The sequence below is a fragment of the Echiichthys vipera genome (assembly GCF_963691815.1).
Source record: "Echiichthys vipera genome assembly, chromosome: 8".
NCBI lineage: Eukaryota > Metazoa > Chordata > Actinopteri > Perciformes > Trachinidae > Echiichthys > Echiichthys vipera.
In genome coordinates, this window is record NC_139833.1 from 29337295 (window position 1) to 29360056 (window position 22762).

The 22762-nt window shown below is 42.0% G+C and overlaps 1 protein-coding gene across 2 annotated transcripts in view; it reads right to left on the reverse strand.

Annotated features, from left to right (window-relative positions):
* klhl32 (kelch-like family member 32) overlaps positions 1–20776 on the reverse strand; it is a gene marked incomplete at its 3' end in the record, with an annotated part of 41202 nt that extends 20426 nt beyond the window's left edge. Inside the window, exons 1-3 of one of the 2 annotated variants that reach the window (XM_083918616.1) lie at positions 20646–20776; positions 16103–16283; positions 8313–8420 (exon numbers count right to left, since the gene is read on the reverse strand). In XM_083918616.1, the coding sequence (XP_083774742.1) occupies positions 8313–8420; positions 16103–16283; positions 20646–20668 (312 nt within the window). In that variant the 5' untranslated portion in view covers positions 20669–20776. The remainder of the gene's footprint in view (positions 1–8312; positions 8421–16102; positions 16284–20645) is intronic. The other variant, XM_083918617.1, reaches the window with a different exon arrangement.
* Between the last annotated feature and the right edge of the window lie 1986 nt (positions 20777–22762).

The window sequence follows — 22762 nt, forward strand, 5'->3', positions numbered from 1 at the left end:
GAGTAGGTAAAGACCACACTCTATGACTTATTTATGATTTACATAGACCCAACAATTCCCTCTTGGCTCACAACTAAACTACATGTAATTAATCTAACGTTACTAGTTTAATTCTATTTTGGTTAATTCAACTCCATTCATCTTTTTCATCTAATTCAACATACATTAGCCCTTACATAAACAATAGCCTGACTGCAAGCTTTGATCCTGGGAATTTATAGAGGATATTTTAAAAACTTACTTACCAAACTGTCTTATTCTTAAATCTTGTACGTCACTGATCTAACAGACCTTTAACTGAGAACAATGTAGTATTCTTACCTGTGTTTCCTAATGCAATTTCTTCAGATACTATTTTCTAGTACCCTTTGTTTTCCATGTTCAATTTATCAGATATCGCAAGACTTTGAGCAGCTTTATCCTGAGGCAGCAGGAAAGCTTTTCCAGACCTGAACTGTTTGCATATGAAGAAAAAGAGGGAAAACTGAACCCAGCTTTGGTAAGATATTTTATACTTTGTCACAATCTATAAAAGATATAACTTTCGGTGGGTAAATGGCTAAGGCGGGTTGCCTTATTATTGAGAAATTTGTTTTTATATATACATACATATAAATATATACATTTTAATGTTAATGTACCCTGTGGTAGTTCTAATTTTTCAGTTGCAAATAATGAAGAGAGAGTTTTGAAGGTACTTCGTATGCTTCTTCCCCCATCCATTTCAAGAATTGGAGGGAAGATCTTTACTGCAGAAGAGTCCCAGAGAGCATATATTAATGTTTAACCTGTAAGTTTCCTTTAGATGTTCTTTAAAAATGAGGGTGGAGCTTATTGCTGATACTACAAATTAATACTACAAATTAAGCTCTATAATCTGTTAAACTGGTTATACACACAACACTAACGGACTGATGTGTTTTTGTTAATAAACAGGTAGGAACCAGCCTATTCTGTCATCCACACATTCTGTGCCTTAGAAGTGGAGCAAGAACTCGTTGAGCCTTCATCATCATCATCATCTCCGGCAACACACCTGAAGCAGCGTCTCTGCTGGAGGCAGTTTTGGATGTGAACTTTACAAGGCAGTGCGTTCTGTATATGAGATTGACGTCCATAAGTGTGAAGTTCTTGCGAACACTTTTTTTTTTAACCTTAGTTAGCACAGTATTTGCATTTCATGGTGCTGAACAAAATGCACAAACAGAACATTTCTTCTTCTACAGAAAGCCTTCATGAGGGCGGTAGATTACTCAACACTGTCCATGAATTGTAATTTTTTTTTTAATTGTGACAAACATTAAATGCATCATTTAATTCACATTTACAGTGGTCTATTTGTGTTTGTATGATTATGTGAAATTATTTTAAATTACAAAATCACATTAATATTTAGTTTATATGCATATTAAATGTAGCTATAATATATAAATATTTACTATGTGTCACACAGAAGAGGTGTGACAGGTGTCCTGTCTTGGGTTTTTGTCTCGTGAAATTCATGTTTTATTTTGAAAGAGTAATCTACCTCTGGTTTCAGGTCACTTGCCCTTCCTCCTGTGTCACCGTCTGCTGTGTTCCCTGATTACCTGATTGTGTCCACCTGTGTCTCCCTCCCTCATGTGTATATAGTCCTCGTCTCCCCCTGTCTTGTTGCCAGAGTATAGCGTCTGTTTGTGTACCTCCAGCCATTACCACAGTCTTGTCGAGGAATTAAAGCTTGCATTTATTGTATCCTGACTGCATTTGAGTCCTCCTTTGCCTAGGCCTAACACTATATATTTTGTATAAATATACCTGTATTAAAACTAAATATTATAAAAAAAAAGAGAGGCAATGAGATGGGAAATAACCCATTGTATGGGTAGTAACAACCCAGAGTTATTTTCCCCCACTAGGTTGGGTTAAATGAACAACCCAACATTCTGGGTTAAAAACTGCTCCCCAGCACTTGGGTCAAACCAACCCGGCACGTGTTCTGTCCAATAGTGACACAGGGGCTGGGTTAAGGTTGGGTAATTTTTTAGCCCAGCAACTTTTACTGTTCTTTAAGTCTTGTTTTTTGGATTCTCATCTTTAAAACGATGAATTAATTTGTGCTGACTTTGGGCTAGTGTATCGAGTATATTGTATATTGGTCCATGTTAAAAGATATCAATGTTTTGATATATATTTAATGTTATTTTGAACACAGCTTTTTGGCACAAGTGGAAAACAGAATGGCATGAAAAAATGGAAAAACTGATGCATTAAAGGGTTAAATGTGCTGTGTGACCTGAGCATTGTTAGAACTCCAAAATAGACACTTTTTTCTCCCCTGTCTTGGTGAAATTGTGTTCTAGTCAAGCCCCCACCACAGTGACTTCCTGGTTGATCCAATCAGAAAGGGCCAAAAACTGCAGTATCCACTAGGGGCAGGTTTCATAATAGAGCAGTTTCTCATTGACCCCCATGTTAAACAGGCCGTTTTATTTATTTATTATTATTTGTTTATTTCGGGCATGTCAATTAGATAAAACATCATCACACATTATCTTGGTTTACAGTTCACATGACCGGAAGGGAAAGCGGGAGAAGCAAAAGCTTATCTAGTGCCCCGTTTTCACAGCATAATTAAACCTATTTAAGGCCTGGTACAAAAAAACATTCTCGTCAGTATGTTTAGGTCATATCTCTATGACAACACTGAGGGGGGTGAATTTTTTTGTACCAGGCTAGTTTTGCTCTTATTGGAGGTTAAAGTTTATGAATAATTAGGGGCGTGGTCTCTTCAGTGACAGCTAGCCACTGGCCCTCACTTCTCCTCGGAGGTAAACGTCAACCAGATGGACGTATGCCTCTCCCCCCAACGTCACATACATGCCCTTTTTTGGTCAGAGGAAATGTGGCCGAGTCAAAGTCTGACAAGATGGCGACTCCTGTAGGCGAGGACGATTGGATCAAGTTGAGAGAACGGACCCCGGCGGGTATGCTACATCCATTTTTTATACAGTCTATGGTTAAACTCAGCAGGCTAAACCAGACACTACAGAATATAACTTTTTTCATTATTCGTCTTTGCTTTTTGGAATAACTGAGGATTCTGTCTGTACGCCAAGTTGTGTGAAATGTTTTAAATGGTGCACAGCCTAACATAAATTGCTCTACCAATGTGATTGAGTCACTATTATCACCCTCCCAGCAAAGCAACATATTCAGGGAATAATTGGGGCACTGATTGAGCCAGAATGCTTCCTGTTGAGCTGAATGAACAGCAGCTGAAAGCTTCCTTCTGTTTCCTCCATATTAACCACCCATATGAAACATGACGCTCTGTAATACAGCCGGGGCATAGTGCTAGTTCTTGGGAGCGGAGGTATTGTGTTATCATGGAGGGTAAGCTGCCCTTTTTTGTGTCTATTCTAAGCACACAAACAGAACCACATGGGGTTAAATATTCTATTAATAAGGGCGCCTAATCAGACTAAACCTGCCCCACGTTACCTCTCACGCAGTGGACTCACCTCCTCCAAATCAAATGCAGTTTAGTTTAAAAGGGCAGGAACAAACCTTTGGTAATCCATTCAGCAGCACTGCCCTACATAGCCACAGAGCCGTGACTGCATCAGTAGTGAAAGTGTGAAAAATGACATCATTCGTCTCTTCCTCACCTCTCACTACTGTTGATACAGTTGCGGGCTGGATATTGTTGCATTCATAGGCATCATTTTTGCGTATCATTATTTATGATTTAATGGTTAAAGGCAGCTCCTGTTTTCCAAAGAGTCCAAATCTGAAGTGAAATACGCTCGCATGTGCACGTTTGTCCACACATTGTGACTGATGTGAGAAACATTTTAGTCAGCATTTGTGCTTAATTACATGCTTTGCTGCATATAAATCCACACATTATTTGGCCACTTTAGCATGCATATTAACACTTCGTTGGAAATCATTGAGCAATTTGTTTATATGTTCCCTGTAACTGAAGCCTTTAGGAAATAACCCCAGCAAGTAATTTCTTGCTCTGTCCTCTCTGCAATTAGACATTTATCACAGTATGGCTTCCTGTCAGGCATGGGCAGTGGTCCAGTTAACTACCAGCACAATCTGTGAGCTTCCATAAGCTTAACATATTCAGATATTACGCAGTAATGAGTGTTTTTTTTGCTTCTGTTATTAAGATCTGTATACACTGAGCCTCGATAAGAAGAGAAAGACTTCGATTGTTGATTAAATTAAGAGGAAAACTCAACTCTTTGCATCCAATTTAAACATCCCCACTACTCGTCTTTGATGAATAAATATAAATGAAAAACAAAATAATTCTTCTTTTTTGACCCAATCCGCATCCTGGCAGGCAGCAGCAGCAGCAGCAATTAAGGAAATGTGAAATAATAACTGTAATAGCTGTAGGTGAATGCTCCTCATATCCTGCTCTCCTCTCCTCTCCACTCCAGAGGCCCACTACAGTTAGAGCACTTCAACCTCACACAGCAGGAGTCAGTTTTATAACACTGGGGCTGGTTCGATGTGGGAGTACAGCGAGCTCTGGTGTAAACCGACATTTATTGCGCTTGTTATTTGCGAGCTTTCACCTGAAGGAGAAGACCACATGAAAGGAGGTGCTTGTATGGCAGAATATAGACGTCTTCTACACAGGAGCTGACCCATGTAGGGTCACTTCACTTCACTCTTTCAGCTCAGAAAAGAAATATTTAAAATATTTATGGTCAGAAAAATGACAATAAAAAATGTGTGGTAACCCAGCCCTTACCGCAGAGACTTCCTGGTTGATCCAATATACGGAAGTGCAAAAAACATATTTCTCTTTTAAACTTATTCGTTTTTATTTTATTGGAAGTTGAAGTTTATGAATAATTAGGGGCGTGGTCTCTTGAGTGACAGCTTTCTGATAGCCCTCACTTCTCCTCAGAGGTAAACGTCAGTCAGACGAACATATCTCCCTCCCCCCAACGTCACATACATGCCCTTTTTTGGTAAGAGGGAATGAGGCAGAGTCAAAGTCTGACAAGATGCCGACTCCCGTAGGCGAGTAAGATTGGATCAAGTTGAGAGAACGGACCATGACGGGTATGCTATGTCCATTTTTATACAGGCTATGGTGGTAAGGTTGCAGGATGTTCCGATTATTTAGTTGGTTGAGATAACCACTGTGGTCTTGGCATGCAGTGGAGATTCCTCCAGACTGAGAGCACCCTGTGGCGTTGTGCCTCCACACTCACCCTGCTGGCCTATGACATGTGGCTGAAGGATTTTTACTAGGTCATTATTCACGGTGTGGGGATAAGCATATTGCCCTCATCTCATCTGCTATCATCTCCTCTGGGCCGACAGGGGCTGAGCCAACCAAAGCAGGGCTGCTTGCAAGCCTGCTGTTGACCTACTTACACTGCCTAACCAACTCGCTCTTTGCTCATTTCCACTGTGAAAAAATAAAATTAGGAGTAATTACAAAGTTCCTGGCCTCTCGGTGTACTGCATAAGCCGCTACGCTACTTGTTGGCATTTAAAAGGTCAAGGACAGATATTACAAATGATCACACACCAATTCATTGTTGATGAGGTGAGAAGTCGAGAACAGTGACCTCACACACGTGACCGTCCCAGCGCTTTAGTATGGAGGGTAACACTTTGTTTACCTCTGCCTTCTTGAATTTGATTGGGTTTCTTCTTTAGATCCTGGAATAATGTTCAGGGTGTCACCAGAGGACAGCGGAGTGAGCGGTCAAATCTGTAACACCACCTGCACTCTCCTGGATAACACTATATCCATAAGCGTGCTGTCGAACGAGCTTCTGCTGCTGAGATTAAAATGGTAATCTGCCAATGCCCTGTTTTGATTTATTTGGTGACATATTTGGCAATCGTGTAACTACTGTGATTGTAACTGTAATTCTAAAGAACTCTCTACTGATTTAAAATTAACATTTTGTTTTTGCTACATTAGACTTGTGTTTAACTACTTCATCATCCACAAATGGATATTTCATTTTTGATTTCCATTTGGCCTTATCAACAATGCAGAGCAAAATGTCCCTGAATGCAATAAGATAGGCCTACAACCAATCAGAGCGACGAAACGTGACCTACAACCAACCAGACTGACAAAACAGAATAGCACTGGGCGACACATGCCACTTTAGGCGGTGCTTGGTCCATTTTGAAGTAGGAGAAAAACAGCAAAAATTTTTTAAAGTTGTACTCCGTAAGAGTGGATATACCTTGTTTCTAGCAGCCTCTGTGGTGATAAGATGTAACTGCAGGTGAGCCTGGTCTTTCAGAGCCTCCATCTTGTCACATTGCATGAACCAACACAGACAAGGGGAGAACATGCCAACTCCACACAGGAGGGCCCCAGCCAGGATTCGAACCAGCAACCCTCTTGCTATGAGGCAACAGTGCTAACCACCACACCACTGACTCAGAAGTTGGGGCCGGGTTTCAGATTACAAGTGAACACAGCATAATATTAGTAACAATCTGAGCCAACAGACCAACCACTGTCAGCCTAACATGGCGGCACATTTACATCTAGGAATGTAATACTTAGCAAAAAGGTAACAAGTGCTTTCATTTGTGGGTCATATGATCAATCACCATTGTTTTAACTCACTCCTTGATAGATAGGAACTTAAAAGACAATTTAATAAATGAAAATCTTACGGAGTATAACTTGAAGTGTGCACTATATTTATAATATTCTATGTATTCTATATTTTATTGTTTATTATTACCAACGCTTTACCTTGTTGTCAAAAATTATTTTCCTTTGGCTCTACATTTTCTCAACATATTCCTAAACAGCTGATCTGTGGCTGTGCACAGCACTGTGCGTAGGAGTACGGAACTTCTACATAGTCTCAAAAGTCTGACGGCAAGGTAAAGCGGTGATAATATTGTAAATATAGCGTGCACTTACAGTGATATAGATTTTCTTATGTGATTCTTTTTTAGAAGGCTAAAATAGGTTTTGGCGGCTGCCCCTGTCCTCAGCAGTACATCTACCAAAGAAATAAACGTTCAAACTCCCTCCCACAAACGCACTTCAAAATACTCAAAATATCCAATATAAAGCATCCATAATGACTGAATAATATAACATATATCATAATAAAACACTGTGGAAGGGGCTATTCGCCATAGTTTTAGTAACTCACTCTCAAAGCATCGCTGCCAGTGTTGGAAACATGCAAGTTATCTGTTGGTGTTGGTGCATGCTGGGTGTTGCTAACTGACGTATTGCTAACCCTGTCTATCAAAGAACTCTGAGATTCAAAACCGGTTGTAAACCACTCATACACCATTGTACTCTGTATTCTTCAGTCAACTGGCCATCATTTTCCATGATGTATACTTCATTTACGCAATGCATCAATCCTGCTGCGGTTCTGCTGCCCACTTACAGTATTTACCAACTTACATGTCACATACACAGTGCAGCCAAAGCCTAGGCTCCCCGGGCTTCTTACTCCCTCTGTCCCCTCAGTCCGGACAGAATTTGGTAAAAAAGGCATTCTCCTACTCCGGCCCCTCAGCCTGGAATGACAGCAGGGACTGAAGCTGTCTGGCATAATTACCCGGGGGACTTTAAACTACTTTGAAGAAATCTGGAGAGAACGTCTGTGGGGGTTTAGACAGGAAGATTATCTCTCGTCATCCTATCTCACATCTCCTTCGCTCTGTCACTCTTCACTCAGAGACTCTAAAGTGTCAGCTAATTGGGGGCGGGTCAGCGCTTCTCTCTAACCTATCAGGGATCTCCTTGTTGTCCTCAGCCAATCAGGCTGTAGCTGTCAAAAATGAGTGGTCTCTCTGTGCCGTCAGCTGTCATTCCAGGCGTCAGGCGATGGCCAACACCCACCTCCACCCCATTCACCTCCAAGTATTCAGCAGCATCTCCATCATCTGGACTCCTTCTCCACTGCATTCATCTCAGTCATCTCCTCTTCAGCACCACCAGTTTTTTACTTCATCGGGGGGTATCCTGCTCTACTCTTGGCTTCACTAACCCTTTAACATGATGTATCAATGGAGTCTAATCACCATAGACTACCATACAATCATATTATATGTCATATTGTCATGCATTTTTAATAAATTCTTACTTTCACATCTAAAACTGAAATCATGTCTCTCTCAATCATCTCTCCTGATTGAAATGACTGGTGTCCTGTTTTATCTTTGTGTCATATTGCTGTTGTCTCTCTTGAGAATGAGACCCAGTCTCACAGAGATTACCTGTATAAATAAAGGTTACGTTTAAAAAAGCAGTTATTTGCAGTGGCTGCGGTGGTATTGCTCAGACTCACCTGTCCAGTGTAGGCAAAGTCCAAAGCGTGTTTCAGTCCAACGCCGGTCACTCCTTGCAGAGTCACTTCGTCTGCCTCACTCTCCACCATGCACAAGCTGAACATGGCCTGATGACCCACAAACATGGAAGTTAGCTGAGGGACCACAGAGATCTTATCTTATCTTTTTCTGTATTTGGTTGAAAAAAAAAGGCACCAGAGACTGTATAAAAACGACCAATAATCACAGGCATTGATTTCAAAATTAAATCCAGCTTTGTTCTTCTATTTCCTTCTATGCCGACTCTGTGGGATTATCATATTATATCTGTCGGTTGTTACAGCATTAACGACTGAGAAATCAGTTTTGCACCTGAGCGTGCTGAAAAAACAGCATTACAGTTAATCAAAACCTGCCAGACACAACATCCTAGAGTCCTTCAGTATTGATGTGCCTGCCTTGGCCCCGGAGGTCAGCAGAAATAAATAGCACAATCAGTACTTTGTGTTATACAGCCTCTCTGTCTTTCTCTCCGTCTGCACACCACACTCTCTGTGAAATGAAAGCAGTGGACACAGCATCTGCAGTCTGGCCCTGCTGTGCGCGAGTCCAGCTTGCTGCTTGCTAATCAAAGCTATTGAGTGGTGACACACCATGAGGGGATGACTGAACCATTGATCAGGAGAGCGCAGCAGCCTGAAGGGAGAAGAGTGAGAGGTGGGTCAAATGCGGTCACGATGAAGATCAACCCTCCAAGCTTTTAGGAATATAGTTTATATTTTTACTCTGGAATGTAATGTGTAAAACAGACATCATGAATTGCTTCGTAAAGTAAAGATGATTCTTTCCCCTTGCCTCAGGATAGTGATCTAGCTAACTTGCAATTTCACATCTCTTTTTTATCACAGTAGCAGTTTGCAGTACAGTCTCTCTGCACTCAAGCTCAACTCAGACTGTGGTATAACAGTATTAGAAGCTTCCAAGGCCCGCAGGCTGGCCAGTTAGCGTAGCATCTCTTTCTGTCACACAAACGACATTCATTCCTCCCAAAACTTATCCAATTCTCACTGATCCATAGCGCCCGTGAACTTTAACCAGGCACTGACCCCCTCCTCTGTGTTGTGATTGTCATGTGCAAAAACAAGGGTGGATTTGAGGCCACGCTGCGTTTTAACCAAGGCCTGCACATCTCTCCTCAAAGCTTGGTCTTGTTGATTCACCACTGCGCTAATTAAAAATCCACTGATCCACCGAGCACAGGAAGGCCTGTGGCTAAAGATGGTGCCTAAGCTGTGGTCAGTGTGTGCATGAGTGTTAAACAGGCAGAAAGTTAAAAAAAAGGAGAGGTCATGTGACAGAGAAACTGCTTACGCATGTCGGCTTCTGTCTTAGCGTGTGTTTGCATGAGGGATTGAGAGAGGGCACCCTGGAAGTCTTCGCAGGGCTGGTCGCCTTCAGCATGAACGCTCCTGACTTTGGTGGAGGAGCTGAAGGGGAGCTGAGGGCGAGCTGGTGATGGATGAAGGATGGCTCCTTTGACTTGGGATATAGATCCAGTGCAGAGAAACACTGAGCCACAGAGCCCTGACATACTGCAGTCCTTTCACATGATGCTGCAGTGGGGGTGCAGCGCTGCAGTTATCCTGACCTGCCAGCAGAATTTATGTGTTATGTGCTTGTTGTGATCATGCCAGAGAGGACCTGTGACTTCCTCGTGCAGCCTGTGAAATATTACATCATTCAGGGAGGTTGTTTTCGTGGCTGATTGATGTGTGACTCTTTCTCTAAGGGCCTTTGGCTATTTTTACAGGCAAGTATGTCAGATAAACCAAGATATCTAACATGGAAAACTCTACAGTGTTTCTCCTACATGCATCCAGCAGCGAAGGTGCACCACTTCAGGAATTTGATCGCTGCTGCCGATGAATCGGAGCAGCGGGGGCGGTGTTGCAGTCGCTCTACCGCACCGTTGTGATGAAAAGAGAGATGAGTCGGAAGGCAAAGCTCTCGATCTACTGGTCAATCTTCGTTCCTACTCTCACCTGTGGTCATGAAAGCTGGGTCATGACCGAAAGAACGAGGTCACGGGTACAAGCGGGTGAAATGGGTTTTCTCAGGAGGGTGGCTGGAGTCTCCCTTAGAGATAGGGTGAGAAGTTCAGCATCCGGGAGGAACTCGGAGTAGAGCCGCTGCTCCTTTGCGTTGAAAGGAGCCAGTTGAGGTGGTTCAGGATCATCTAGTAAGGATGAACCCTGGGCGCCTCCCTAGGGAGATGTTCCAGGCACTGCGGAAGAGGCCTCGGGGAGGACCAAAGACCAGGTGGAGAGATTATATCTCCACACTGGCCTGGGAACGCCTCAGGATCCCCCAGTTGGAGCTTATTTTACAAAAAGTATTTTTCATTTTTGAAATTATTTTTGAGGAGATTGGTCTCCGTCCATGTCCTAACGGACTGGGAGCGTCAGACTATTACGTGTCTGTCCACACTTATTCATAGAATGTGTGGAAAAAGCAATGAAATTTGCGCCTGCAAGACAGGTTTATATCTTGTGCACCGCAGACTCCACAGCAGTGCAGTTACCCCTGTCTGCCCAAAGCTCCCACACAAACAAAGTGACACTCACATTTCCTGGTTATAAATGGGGCATCCTGCAAGAGTTCGGCTGTTAGGACAATCAAAAACAATTTACGTGTCTCATGATGTTCGGACACAGTACTCCGTCTGCTGATCACAGATATTATCATTCGCCAAAGGGAACACATCCCTGCAGTTTCATTTGAGCATTGCACTGTGACATAACAGCAAATACAATCACGTGATTGGAACACGTGACTGACGCACGTGAGCTTTCATCTCTTTATTAAAGAAACAGAACAAACATAAGTTATTTTATTAACACAAATACTGTTTAAAGTCCAGTGCATTCTGTTTTTCTTTAGTTTGCTCTGTAAATGGCATATGCTGATATGACGTAATTATAAAGCGACTTTATTGTTTTATACATGGTGACACCTTTCATTTATTTGATCAATAATACTTTTTGGTTTAGGAAAATAAGAAATGCATTTAAATGTTGGCCTAATTTTGCCTATATTGTGTCTTAATATGACAACCAGACATTTAATGCATGTTAAATATTTTGAACTAATCTTGACTAGAACCTGACTAAAATAAGAGTGTGTTAAATGACTTGTCACTTGCATTTTCATCTCAAAGACTAAGACCATGACTCAAAAACCTAAAATGAACACATGATGGTAGGGTCATTTATAACTGCTTGTTTGTAAAATCACAAGTTTCAATTACCAGATGAGTAACTGTGCACAAAAGTACTGTATGTACTGGTGGGACAGTGCTTAGAGCAGTCGCCCCATGTAAAGAGGCTGAAGGTCCTCCTGGTTGGACTCCGACCTGCGGCCCTTTGCTGCATGTCTCCCTCTCTCTCTCTCTCCCCATTTCCTGTCTGTCCTGTATAATAAAGGCTTAAAAAAACTGACAAAAAATAATCTTTAAAAAAAAGTACTGTAAGTACGTATGTATGTCCAAAGAGCCCTTCCCAGCAGGGCGCACTTTGCAGGCTCACATTTTTTTTTCCTGCACGGACGCTTCAACTCCTCTGCTACAACTCCATTCTAGGGGAAACACTGAGATATCAGTCCTTTCGTAACAAGAAAAAAACCCACTGTCTTTTCTCTCTCCTTTTCTTCCTCCCCAACCGGTGCAGACATATGTCCGTCCTCCACAGAGCTGGGTCTGTCTGACGTTCCTGTCTGTAATTATTGGGTCTATGTTAATCATAAATAAGTCATAGAGTGTGGTCTTTACCTACTCTGTAAAGTGTCCTGAGATAACTTTTGTTATGATTTGGCACTATAAATAAAAATGAATTGAATTAAATTTAAAGTAAAGGACTCAGGGTGTATTAGAGAATTTTAAAGGAGTTACTAGTTGATAATATTCTGGTATGTTTGTGTGTGAATGGATCAAAATGTTATCAGGCTGAAAGGAGAATAAAACTGAAGTTATTTCATTTATTTGGACCTCACCATATGGCCAACATTATTTCTCCTCATCTCGGTCCAATGGGGCTCTCTTAAAGTCGTATTCGATTCAGGACTGAAGTTTGACAAACAAATTTTTCTGACCCAGGGAAAGTCACCCATGCCTTCTTAGCCTCCTGTCTTGATTGTTGCAACTCATTATGTTTCACCCTTGTTTATTTGTTGAAAATGTGTTTTGACAAGGGAGTATTGTGCTCACTCAAAAAAAGGGGGATCACAACGGTGTCTCAGGTGTCTGAAAGCCTAGAGCCTATAGGAGTCCCTGCCCAGGGGCACATTCCCTCATAATCCTGCTTACAAATATTCTACTTTTGAAATGAAACTCTGCCAAACTTTCTTATAAAGTAGATTAAATACGGCTTATTTACTTACACTTATGCATTACTGTACTTATGATACAAGTACATCTTATATACATTTGAGTATTTACATCAGTCAACATCATGTCAAACTTAAATGTCATGTTTTCTGGTTCCATTGGTCTGTCTGTTTTCAGACAGACCAATGGCCAAAATCAGCATCATATCGATATTTTTCCTCATCCCTTTAAGGAGAAGGAGTTTCTGAAATATACTTTATGCATGCGTTCACTCTAAAAGGTCTTGGTCATGACTGAGCTAACTTTGGATAAATCTGCACTTTTCTAAGTTTTAAGAATAAAGATTTATTGCTATGACAATAGCCATTGCTGAGCCCATCTTAAAATAGCACTGTCTTTGTAAAGAGGTTAAAGCAACCACAGAGTCATGTGTGTAAAGGTTGGAAATACAGTGCAGTAAAAAGTGTCTTTGAGACAATAATAGCTTTTGATATGAGTTCTGTCCTGACTGCAGGGCTAGCACAAAATATTTCTATTTGACAAAAAAAAGCAAAGGAGAGAATGTTTTGTATGCGTGTGTGTGTGTGTGTGTGTGTGTGTGTGTGTGTGTGTGTGTGTGTGTGTGTGTGTGTGTGTGTGTGTTTGTGTGTGGGCGCTTTCGCTGACGGTGGGGTGTGATGCCGGTGTGCCTGATTTGGCCGAAACACCCCGAGCCTTCCAGACAACTTAGTAATGTGACGGCATTGGAAGAGGCAAGTGACACATTCAGGATAAGTCTCAGGTAAACAACTCGTGCTTGGTCAGGTATTTCATTACAATCGCTCATGTCTGCTGGGCTAGATAATGTGTTATAATCACTGTGTGTGTCTGAGTGTGAAAGAAATAGGCAGAGAGAGAGAGAGAGAGAGAGAGAGAGAGAGAGAGAGAGAGAGAGAGAGAGAGAGAGAGAGAGAGAGAGAGAGAGAGAGAGAGAAAGACAGTGGCTATTCACGACACAAGGCACCTTCATCTCCTTAGTAAATGAGCTAAATGAAACCCAGCGGTGGAGTCAGATGACAAGCTGATGATAATGTTGTTAAGCCCCTACAGAGGAACAAGGGAGCAGAGTTTGCTTGCTTACTGTAGCAGGCTGATCTAATAATCTGAGTGCTGGAACAACAGTGTTGCATCGGCTCAGATGGGACTTGAAAGAGCGGGATTTAAAAAACAGAAAACAAAAGTGAAGAGGAGGAACAAAAGGAGGAGAGCAGTGTGACCCGCCCACCCTCAACTCTCTGCAGAAAGAGGTAAAAATAACCTATACACCAACACAGGAGGAGTAATCCCTGGGCAACTTGGGCATATTTAAGCTCTCTCATTTTCAAGAGGGATTCATTTTGATTTCCTAATCTGCTCAGTGTCCCTAAATCAATTCTCATCTGTGCACTTTTCCCCGTGCGGCTCGTCTTAGAAAACCCTCCTGTCTCGCTGTCTGGCAACGTGAGCCTACCTACAGCCGTGTCTCTGTGGTTTAACTGGAATCAGACCAAAGCCTTGGCAAGAGACCAGCCAGCACTCTGTCCCCATGTGGGTGGGTTGGTGAAGGATGATCTGCTGGAGCACTTTTAATCTTGACTGTAGGGCTTTAACTAACGATCATTTTCATTATTGATTAATCTGCTTATTATTTGCTCGATTAATCAGTTGGTCAAAAAAAGGTTTCTCAAAGTCCAACATCCAAGGTCCAGAAGGCTAGGATATTCAGTTAAATATTATATAAAACAAAGAATAACAGGAAAATAGCATTTTCCTGCCATTTTTGCATGAAAAGTTACTTTAAAGATAGTTAAAGGTTGAATGCGTAGAATCTTTATTAAAAGCTATATTTAAAAAAGAAAAATACACCCTCGGAGCGTTTTGAGGGGTACAGAATGAAAGTTTTGCTTTTCCATAAAAAAATATATTTAGTCTGAATTTATATTTTTAAATGTTTTGATAGGTTTGACAATAACTTTCTGTCCCGTTCTGTTTCCATGGTAGCAGCCAATAGCGTTGGGCGTTGCTGGTTGCCAGGGTTGTCTGTTGTTGGGTGCAGCTACTGTAGGCTGGCATTGGGTGAAATGGAGTTTTCCAATCCTGCAGCTGCTTCGGAGCCTCAGTGAATGGGGCGTTATTTGTCCCAGCAGCTGAGTGAGCGGAGACGGGCAAAAACCAGAGTCACTATAGGCCAAGCATTCACTCCATGGACTGAGAGAAAGGAGAGAAACGCCATTAAAACGCACTCTACGGTTCTCCTTGATTGCTAACAGCTAATGCTAACAGCTAACCCTAATGGCTAACGGTAACTGTCAGTCAAACTCCTCTGCAATACTTGTTTTTATGTTGTGATTTGCCTGTTACGACTGCTTTTAATTATTGTTTGTTTTTGCGACTAGGATCTTGAGACACTAGATGGCGTGTTCTGCTCATTCTCCATATTCAACCTTTAACATTGGCAATTCTTTTTCCATCGATAAATTGATGAATCGACTAGTCTATTTATCAATGCATCTTCACTCAACTGAAGTGCTTCATATTTTGTGCCATCTGTTCATGCAAAACCATTTTCATGGTCTCAAATTTTGTTTTTAAAAAGTAGTTTGTCCAAGTCTCTTTAGCCCTCCATTAATAATCTGTGCTAAAGTAAGCAGGGTTAGACGTGTTTTATGGCTCTTTTTTAGATGATTTTTTGGCTGTTTTAAGCCTTCATTAGATAGGACAGAGAGGAAATGGGGTGTGAGAGAGAGGGGGAGACATGCAGCAAAGGGCCGCAGGTCGGAGTCGAATCCGCGGACGCTGCCTCGAGGACCTTCAGCCTCTTTACATGGGACGAGTGCTCTAATCACTGTGCCACCGACTGCCCCGTTTTATGGCTTTTTAACAATCTACCAGCCCTGAAGATGGTTACCCAACACCTAATGTGTCATCAGCAGCAGACTGATATCTGCCTTTTATAGAATGGCAAATATCAGCTTCAAGTGTACAATCCTTTAAATCTAAATCTTTCTGCTCAGCTACAAAGCTCATTGGCAAAACATAGATACACGTATGTACTCTCACTTGCTGTTATAGTTTACATATTTCACAAATTTCCCTCTGCTACTTATTACGGTAATATGACTGCACATATTTTATTTGTATTTCATTCCATATACCTTTCTCTCGCTCTGATTTACATACAGTATACAAGTTGATATATCTGCAGTCAAATGAACATATGTATACATATTCACTTCCATTTTATTCATTGTGTCTACTGAGTGTTATTGTTTATTGTTATAATCATATGCATATATTTCTTCTTTTCAAGAATGGAATAATTGTAACAAACATAATTCCCCCTCTGGGATCAATAGAGTTTTGTGTTCTGTTCTATTCTATTCAAGGTATGTCATATTGTCCCGGACTCACCCGGAAGTAATCACTGCACGCTGCCAGGACGGCTTTGTGGGCGTGGAACTTCTGCTCTCCGGCGACCAGGGTGACGTCACACAGCAGGCCATCCTTCCTCTGCTGGTTGAGGGCAGAGAGGACCGAGTCCTGGTGGGACTTTGACTGACAGATCCTCTGTCCTGTCAGCATCTCCCTACTGCTACACACACACACACACACACACACACACACACACATACACACACACACACATCCACACCCACACCCACACCCACACACACACACACACACACACACACACACACACACACACACACACACACACACACACACACACACACAGAGGCTGGCTAAATTAAAAACAAATTGACTAATTGTGTAAATAACACCCCTGTTATAAATGTAGACATGAAGTTTTTGCTGATTCATTCCATTTTTGGACAGCTGGAGAGTTTGATGGTTCAGCAGGAAGAAATTTTTTATGGATGGCGATGTCAGGTTCAGCTCTTTGTTTAACACTGAAATATCTTAACAATTATGGGATGAATTGCCATGACATTTGGTTCATTTGGCCATTTTCTGCTAAAAAGGTTAATGTTAGCATGCTAACACAAGAAGCCAAGATGGTGGACATTGTTAACCTGCAAAATACCAGGATTAGCATTGTCATTGTGAGTGACTTGCAGTGCTAGTGTTAGCATTAGCAGCGTTAGCTAAGTTCTCCATTGGGCCTAAGCAGCCTTAGTCTTCTTAAGCAAACATTTTGAAAATAACAGCAATGACCAAAAAAGGGAGTGTAATTGTAGTTATTTTTTTCTTTCTATGTAAAAGGCATAGAACTCAACTAAATATAAATAGTGTAATTATCTTGTTTTCATGTTTAAAATTGCAGCAATAACTAAATTCAATCAAATTCAGTGTAGATAAATGACACGTTATTAATCACACAACATTGTTTCTATGAATGACATTTACATAATGTCCCCACACTTAAAGTGAAATTCCAGCGCAAAATCATCCCAGGGTCGTGGCAACACTGATTAGCTCGGGGCATTATGGTGATGGCATAACGTCTTTTTTAACCACTAATACTGCTCAAAATAACAGCAAATCTCTGCAGCAGCATGAGAAGAGTCCCTACACAGAAAACAAAGCAGCAACCACGTAGTTAGTGAACCCAGAGTTTATTAAAAGAGTGTTTTAAGACTTACCTACTGGCCCCTGTACCAGCTCCTCTCATAGTAAAGTCCATTCAAGTGGATTACCAAAGTCAATCCAAAAGGAAGGAGCCCATTGCTGCTTTGTTTTCTGTGTAGAGACTCTTCTCATGCCACTGCAGAGGTTTGCGGTTATTCTGAGCAGTATTAGTGGTTAAAAAAGACGTTTTAATGCGTTCACCGTGCTGCCCCGAGCTAATCAGTGTTAGCCACGTCCGAATCTCCAGGATTCCTCGTTAATAGCTCATACACGAGAAAATTGTCTCGATGGCTTATTTGATGTATGTAAGTGCTGAAAAAGACCCTGGGATGATTTTCCACCGGAATTACACTTTAACAAAGAACATTTTCTGCTCATTAGTATGTGTCTCACAGTTCTCAAGTCAGATTCAGACAAAAACACTACTGAACTAAGTGTGGATTCATGTAACAGCAAATATACCCTGTTTTCCAACTCATCCTCAGTCCCTCTGTGCTTTCATCCATCCATCAGCAGCAGGGCGCCCTGTCCAAATCCATCTCTGTCCACTTACGGTTGTGGCCATCCCTCTAAAAGCTGCTGTCTGCTAGGAGGCTTGCTCTGTCACCTTCATGGTGATGGCGTGTAAGACAGAGGAAATAATGTGTGTGTGTGTGGGTGGGCGCGTGTGCGCACTTTGGGCCAGAGGTAGGATGAATGATGAGTCAGGCTGTTTGTTTGCCTGATGGACTCTGCGGGAAGGAAGAGCCGAGGGAGAAAAGGACCAAATTTCTGTTCTGCATGAGAGGCAGGGGACATTACAGGATCGAGCAACTCAAAAAGAGAGAAGCTGCTATGGGGAGGATTTGAGGAGGGATGGGAGCCTTTGATGCCCTTGGTGACAATGAATACATGAAAACATAAAAATCTAAATATGACGCCATCGTGTACATTTAAAGAGCCACTCAGTGTAATGCGCTTTAATAAAGCTGGTGCATTCACGAGAGGCAGATTTATTTGAAAACAAAATTCAAAATTAAAGCAGCAGAAGCCGAGAAAGCTTTCTCATATTGTATCCAATATCTTCTTTTGACTAGACTCTTCTCGCCCGCATCTTTCAAACTTCATAAACAGTTTCTACCATCATCTTTCAGTTAAGTAATTGCCGTCTCCAAGCGTAAACCAAGATCATCTGAAGTTATTTCCTCAGTCTTGATCCTCCAGAGCCACAAAAGACATTATAAAACTGTTTTCCATTCCACTTTAAATCAGCAATTTCAGCATTCACAGCAGTGAGTATCGCTGTATGTCACAGTACCTTTATAACCTGCTGTTGCTGATGAAAAAAACAGCAACAAGTTGACCCTTCAAACAAGTGTTGTCTGTGTTGCCAAGGCTTCTTATATCTCATTCATCTGCACTATAGAGCTCCACTGTTTTCCAAAAGCTATTAGGCTAAACATATTGAACTTGGTAATCGCACATGTTTCGTTGTGATGACGAAACATGAGCTATGGAGTTTATTTTGAGTCAATCCCACATACACCGCTCTGCTGCTGTAAATACATGTGCACCATATCTACACCTGAGAAGAACCCACAACAAATACAAAATGTTCTTCTGTTCGAGTAAAGTTTGCTTAAATCTACAGTGCCCAGCTGTAAGTATTTATTTAAACACTTTTTAAGACAACAGTGCAACAATTAGTCAATCAGTCGATTAATTGGAGCAATTATGAGAGGGAACGTAAACACAGTAGATGAGCCAGGTTGCTAGGCTAAAACTCCTGCAGCAGTCCATCTCTCCCCACTGTTTTCACAACAATTTGTCACTACATTTTTACGCAGCTTTGTCCCTCTGTGTACTGTACTGCACTGTAGATTGATAATGATAAAGCATCTTCACTTCAGCTTTGAAATAGCTGCAGCTGTGAGCCTTTGGTGGGGTCCTGTGGTCCTGTGTTCCCTGCTCGCAGGGTTATGGGTCAGAGTCAGGGGAATAACAGATCGGGGAACATAGGACCCTCTTTTGATAAAGCGGGGAACATCAGACCAGGGGAAAAAAGGAGCTGGGGAACATAGGAGCCAGGGACATATGTACGCCCCCCCTTTGGCCACTCAGCAGAACTGTCTTTCACTGGAGTACTGAGCCAAGAGGAGGTGCAGAAATTTTCTGTCAGGCTACGTGAATAACAATACAATGCAAGATTATTATGAATTTTTGTCCAGCAATTCCCGAAAACAGTGAGTGAAAGGTGGGTGCAGTCCCAGGAGACTGCAGGCTTCATTCGCTCCACCTCAGCTCCATCCACACTCCACCTCTTTACCCATTTTGGATTAAATGCGTAACTGGCACTGCCAAGATGGCGACTACCGGAGCCGCCAGTAACCACCCACTTTTAACTTCAGATGGGTGACGTCACAGAGACTATGTCCAGAATTTTATACAGTATGAAGAACCAGCAGATAGAAGCCTGAAGCAAGAAAACCGTTTATAACTTGTTAACACATTCTGCTAGTTTTAGCTAGCTAGTGGCTACCATGAAGGGTGTAGCTTGATGGAGCATGCTAATGCTAATTGAGGAGATTTAATGAATCTATTTCCATTCATTGTTTATTGTATTTTATAAATTAGTTATTCACTTTGAACCCTGCGTTAACACACAGCTCACATTGACGGCTCAAATTTTCAGAGTACCTTTCCACATTAGTTAATTGGTTATTGTATTTAGACTATTCAACATATTAATTGGCAAATTGATGGATTATGACAGTTCATGATATGGTAAAAGGTTAGTTTCTATCTACACATGACATGGTAAATACAGCCTGAGTAGATAATCCTGATATTTTAATTTTATTGCTGATATTCCCATGGAAAGTTTCCAGTTTAAATATTCCTGGAATTTTGCAACCTTAATCCTGACCCGTTTTTAAAGGAAGTAGAAAGTACATTTTGTAGGTATGAATGATCTTGAGGATGAGAGCAGACGGGCTGCACTGACAGTACTGAAAAAAAGACTAACGCTGTCGGCTTTGGTCTTTTCCTGGGATTTGTTGGCAACAACAAAAACATAAAACACACAGGCTTCACCCTCACGTAGGTTTACCCTTGCCTAACCTCCATTACAGCCAAACAAGAAATTGGATAGCAACAGAAAGCCAATTTAGCCTGCACACTGGGAACAACTTTATTAAACAAGATATTGATCTTACATGGATATTCCTAACGTTATAAGAGTAGAAACGATGGCTCAACATTTGCTGAATTAATCATACATTCCTCAGTACAAATAGTCCGACTGCTAAATATGCAATACTTCTGTGTGTGTATGAGCCTTGACCATGCATGTATACAGTATGTATGGATGGACCAGGCCACTTACCTGAGGCTGGGTTCAGAAGGCATGCCCCTAGACAAAGGAAAAGAAGATGGTGGTGGAGGTGGAGGGAAGGTGCTATGTGGCTCCTGAGGACTGTAGTCTCCTCACTGGGAAAACACATCAGCCTGATAGGACAGAACAGCACGTCAGCTTTACTCAGTCCACTCAGTCCACCCAGCCACACTGTGACAACCTCCTGCGCGATGTGTGAAGGTGAGGGATGCAACCACACGTCAAGCCTAATTCTGACTTGTCCCTTCTCTCAACTGCCCTGGCCGTGACTTTGACCCTTCTTATGACTGTTCTTTCAAGGCCTTGCAGCACGGCTGCTGTGACAGCCAAAGGCAGCTAGACTTCAGAGAAGGGAATAAACAAGCTCAGCACTTCTCAAAACAAGCTGGGAGTCCATATTACACAAAGTCCCTCTGGTGTAGCTACAACCTTGACATAATGTGCTACACACCTGAATCTGATATCCCTCGGTCTCCTGTGAGAATATACCCATCAGAACAAGAGAGAGACTCCAAACTGCTTTGGATACTCTGATTAAGATACCACTCATTCACTGTAATAAGTCAACCCTGGTGCTACAATGACTATTTTATATGAGGACGACTGCATATGTGGTTTAACTGAAGTACACAGGGCTGATTGGAGCCTACAACTGGCTGCTCTTGAGTGTAGCCCCCAATTGGATCTGTTCAGGAGTGACCTTCAAGTGCACGGCTACAGGCAACTCTGTCTGGTGAGGAAGAGAAGGAGCTTGCCTTCCTACTGTAAATCCAACCCCAAAACATGCTTCACAAATGTCTTAGCTTTACCTTAATCCGTTTTTGATGGTGTGGTGTGACTGGCAAAGCACAAAATCTTAAAAACCACATCACTAATGCAAATCAGGACTAACATCCATATCTCTGTCTTTGTCCTCATTATATAGCAGCTTATGAAGTTTTGATTGCAAATGACAATATATTCAACAGTATATCCCATATTGGGATTTTGTTTGAATTTCTAATTGGTACACAAGTAAATAGCATCATTTTAGCCTGAACCAATCTGAAAGGTGGATATATTTAGGATCTGATAATCACAACAAGTAGGCCATTGTTCCTTGAAAAACACTGTAATCTCCTGACTGGAAACAACCACAGTGGTAAATTGTCTTTTACGCACAAGAGACAATTAGGGTTTAAGCACGAACAGCGCGCAGGAAACTGGATTAGGTGGAAGAGGGAAGGTTTAGGTTGCCAGAGAGGCAGACACCATTAATGCATTAACTGTCACTTTCCAAAAGCTCCAAGAGGTCTCCTAGCAACAGGCCAGCGCCTCAGTCCACAACTATGGGGACGGAGAACAACGAGCCGGAGAACCCTGTTGCATCACACTGCGCACCGAGACAACCCACACCAAATTCTACAGAGCACCTTGCGGCTTGGCAAGAATTGACTGTATACGACTCCCTCTTGTCATAATATGCCACAAGCTTACGTACCTCATATGAATGTGTTACGATGCAGTCCCGTCCCCTCCGGCGGCGCCTCCGTTACAAATGTCATTTAGTGTCCGAGGTTGGTCCCTTGGGGCGAGAGGAGAGAAGAGCGCAAGGACGAGCGGATGCGCCCAGTTATCGCGGTCACTTTAGACACTGGAGCACCTAAATTGTTACATTGTAACCCCGCCTCTAGACGGCGGTCACATGAATATGGACGTAGAGGGGATACAGCGCCCCCAGGTGGATAATTGGGACACGGCAAAGTCTGTGAATGTCTACTACATACAGTATGATACGCGTCCGTAGGGACACCAGGGGATCTCTGAGGATGTCCAGGGGAATAGCCCCAATGTTACTGTCATTTAACACCGTGCTCCTCCACTGGTGACAAGCGCAGTATGAGAAAGTAGCATAGAATGACTCCCAACGTTTGTGTTGTAACCAGTTGTGATGCTATTGTTGTGGTATTATGGAAAAATAGTGTAAGGAATGCTTTTATTTTGTAGCAACCGGATGTGAGGTCGCTACCGAGAAAAAACAGGCCCGGGAAAAATACCCACTAGTGCACGGCAGCTGTAGAAGGTTAATAAATAAAGACAGACTCCGACTACGTCGTTGTACGAGAATA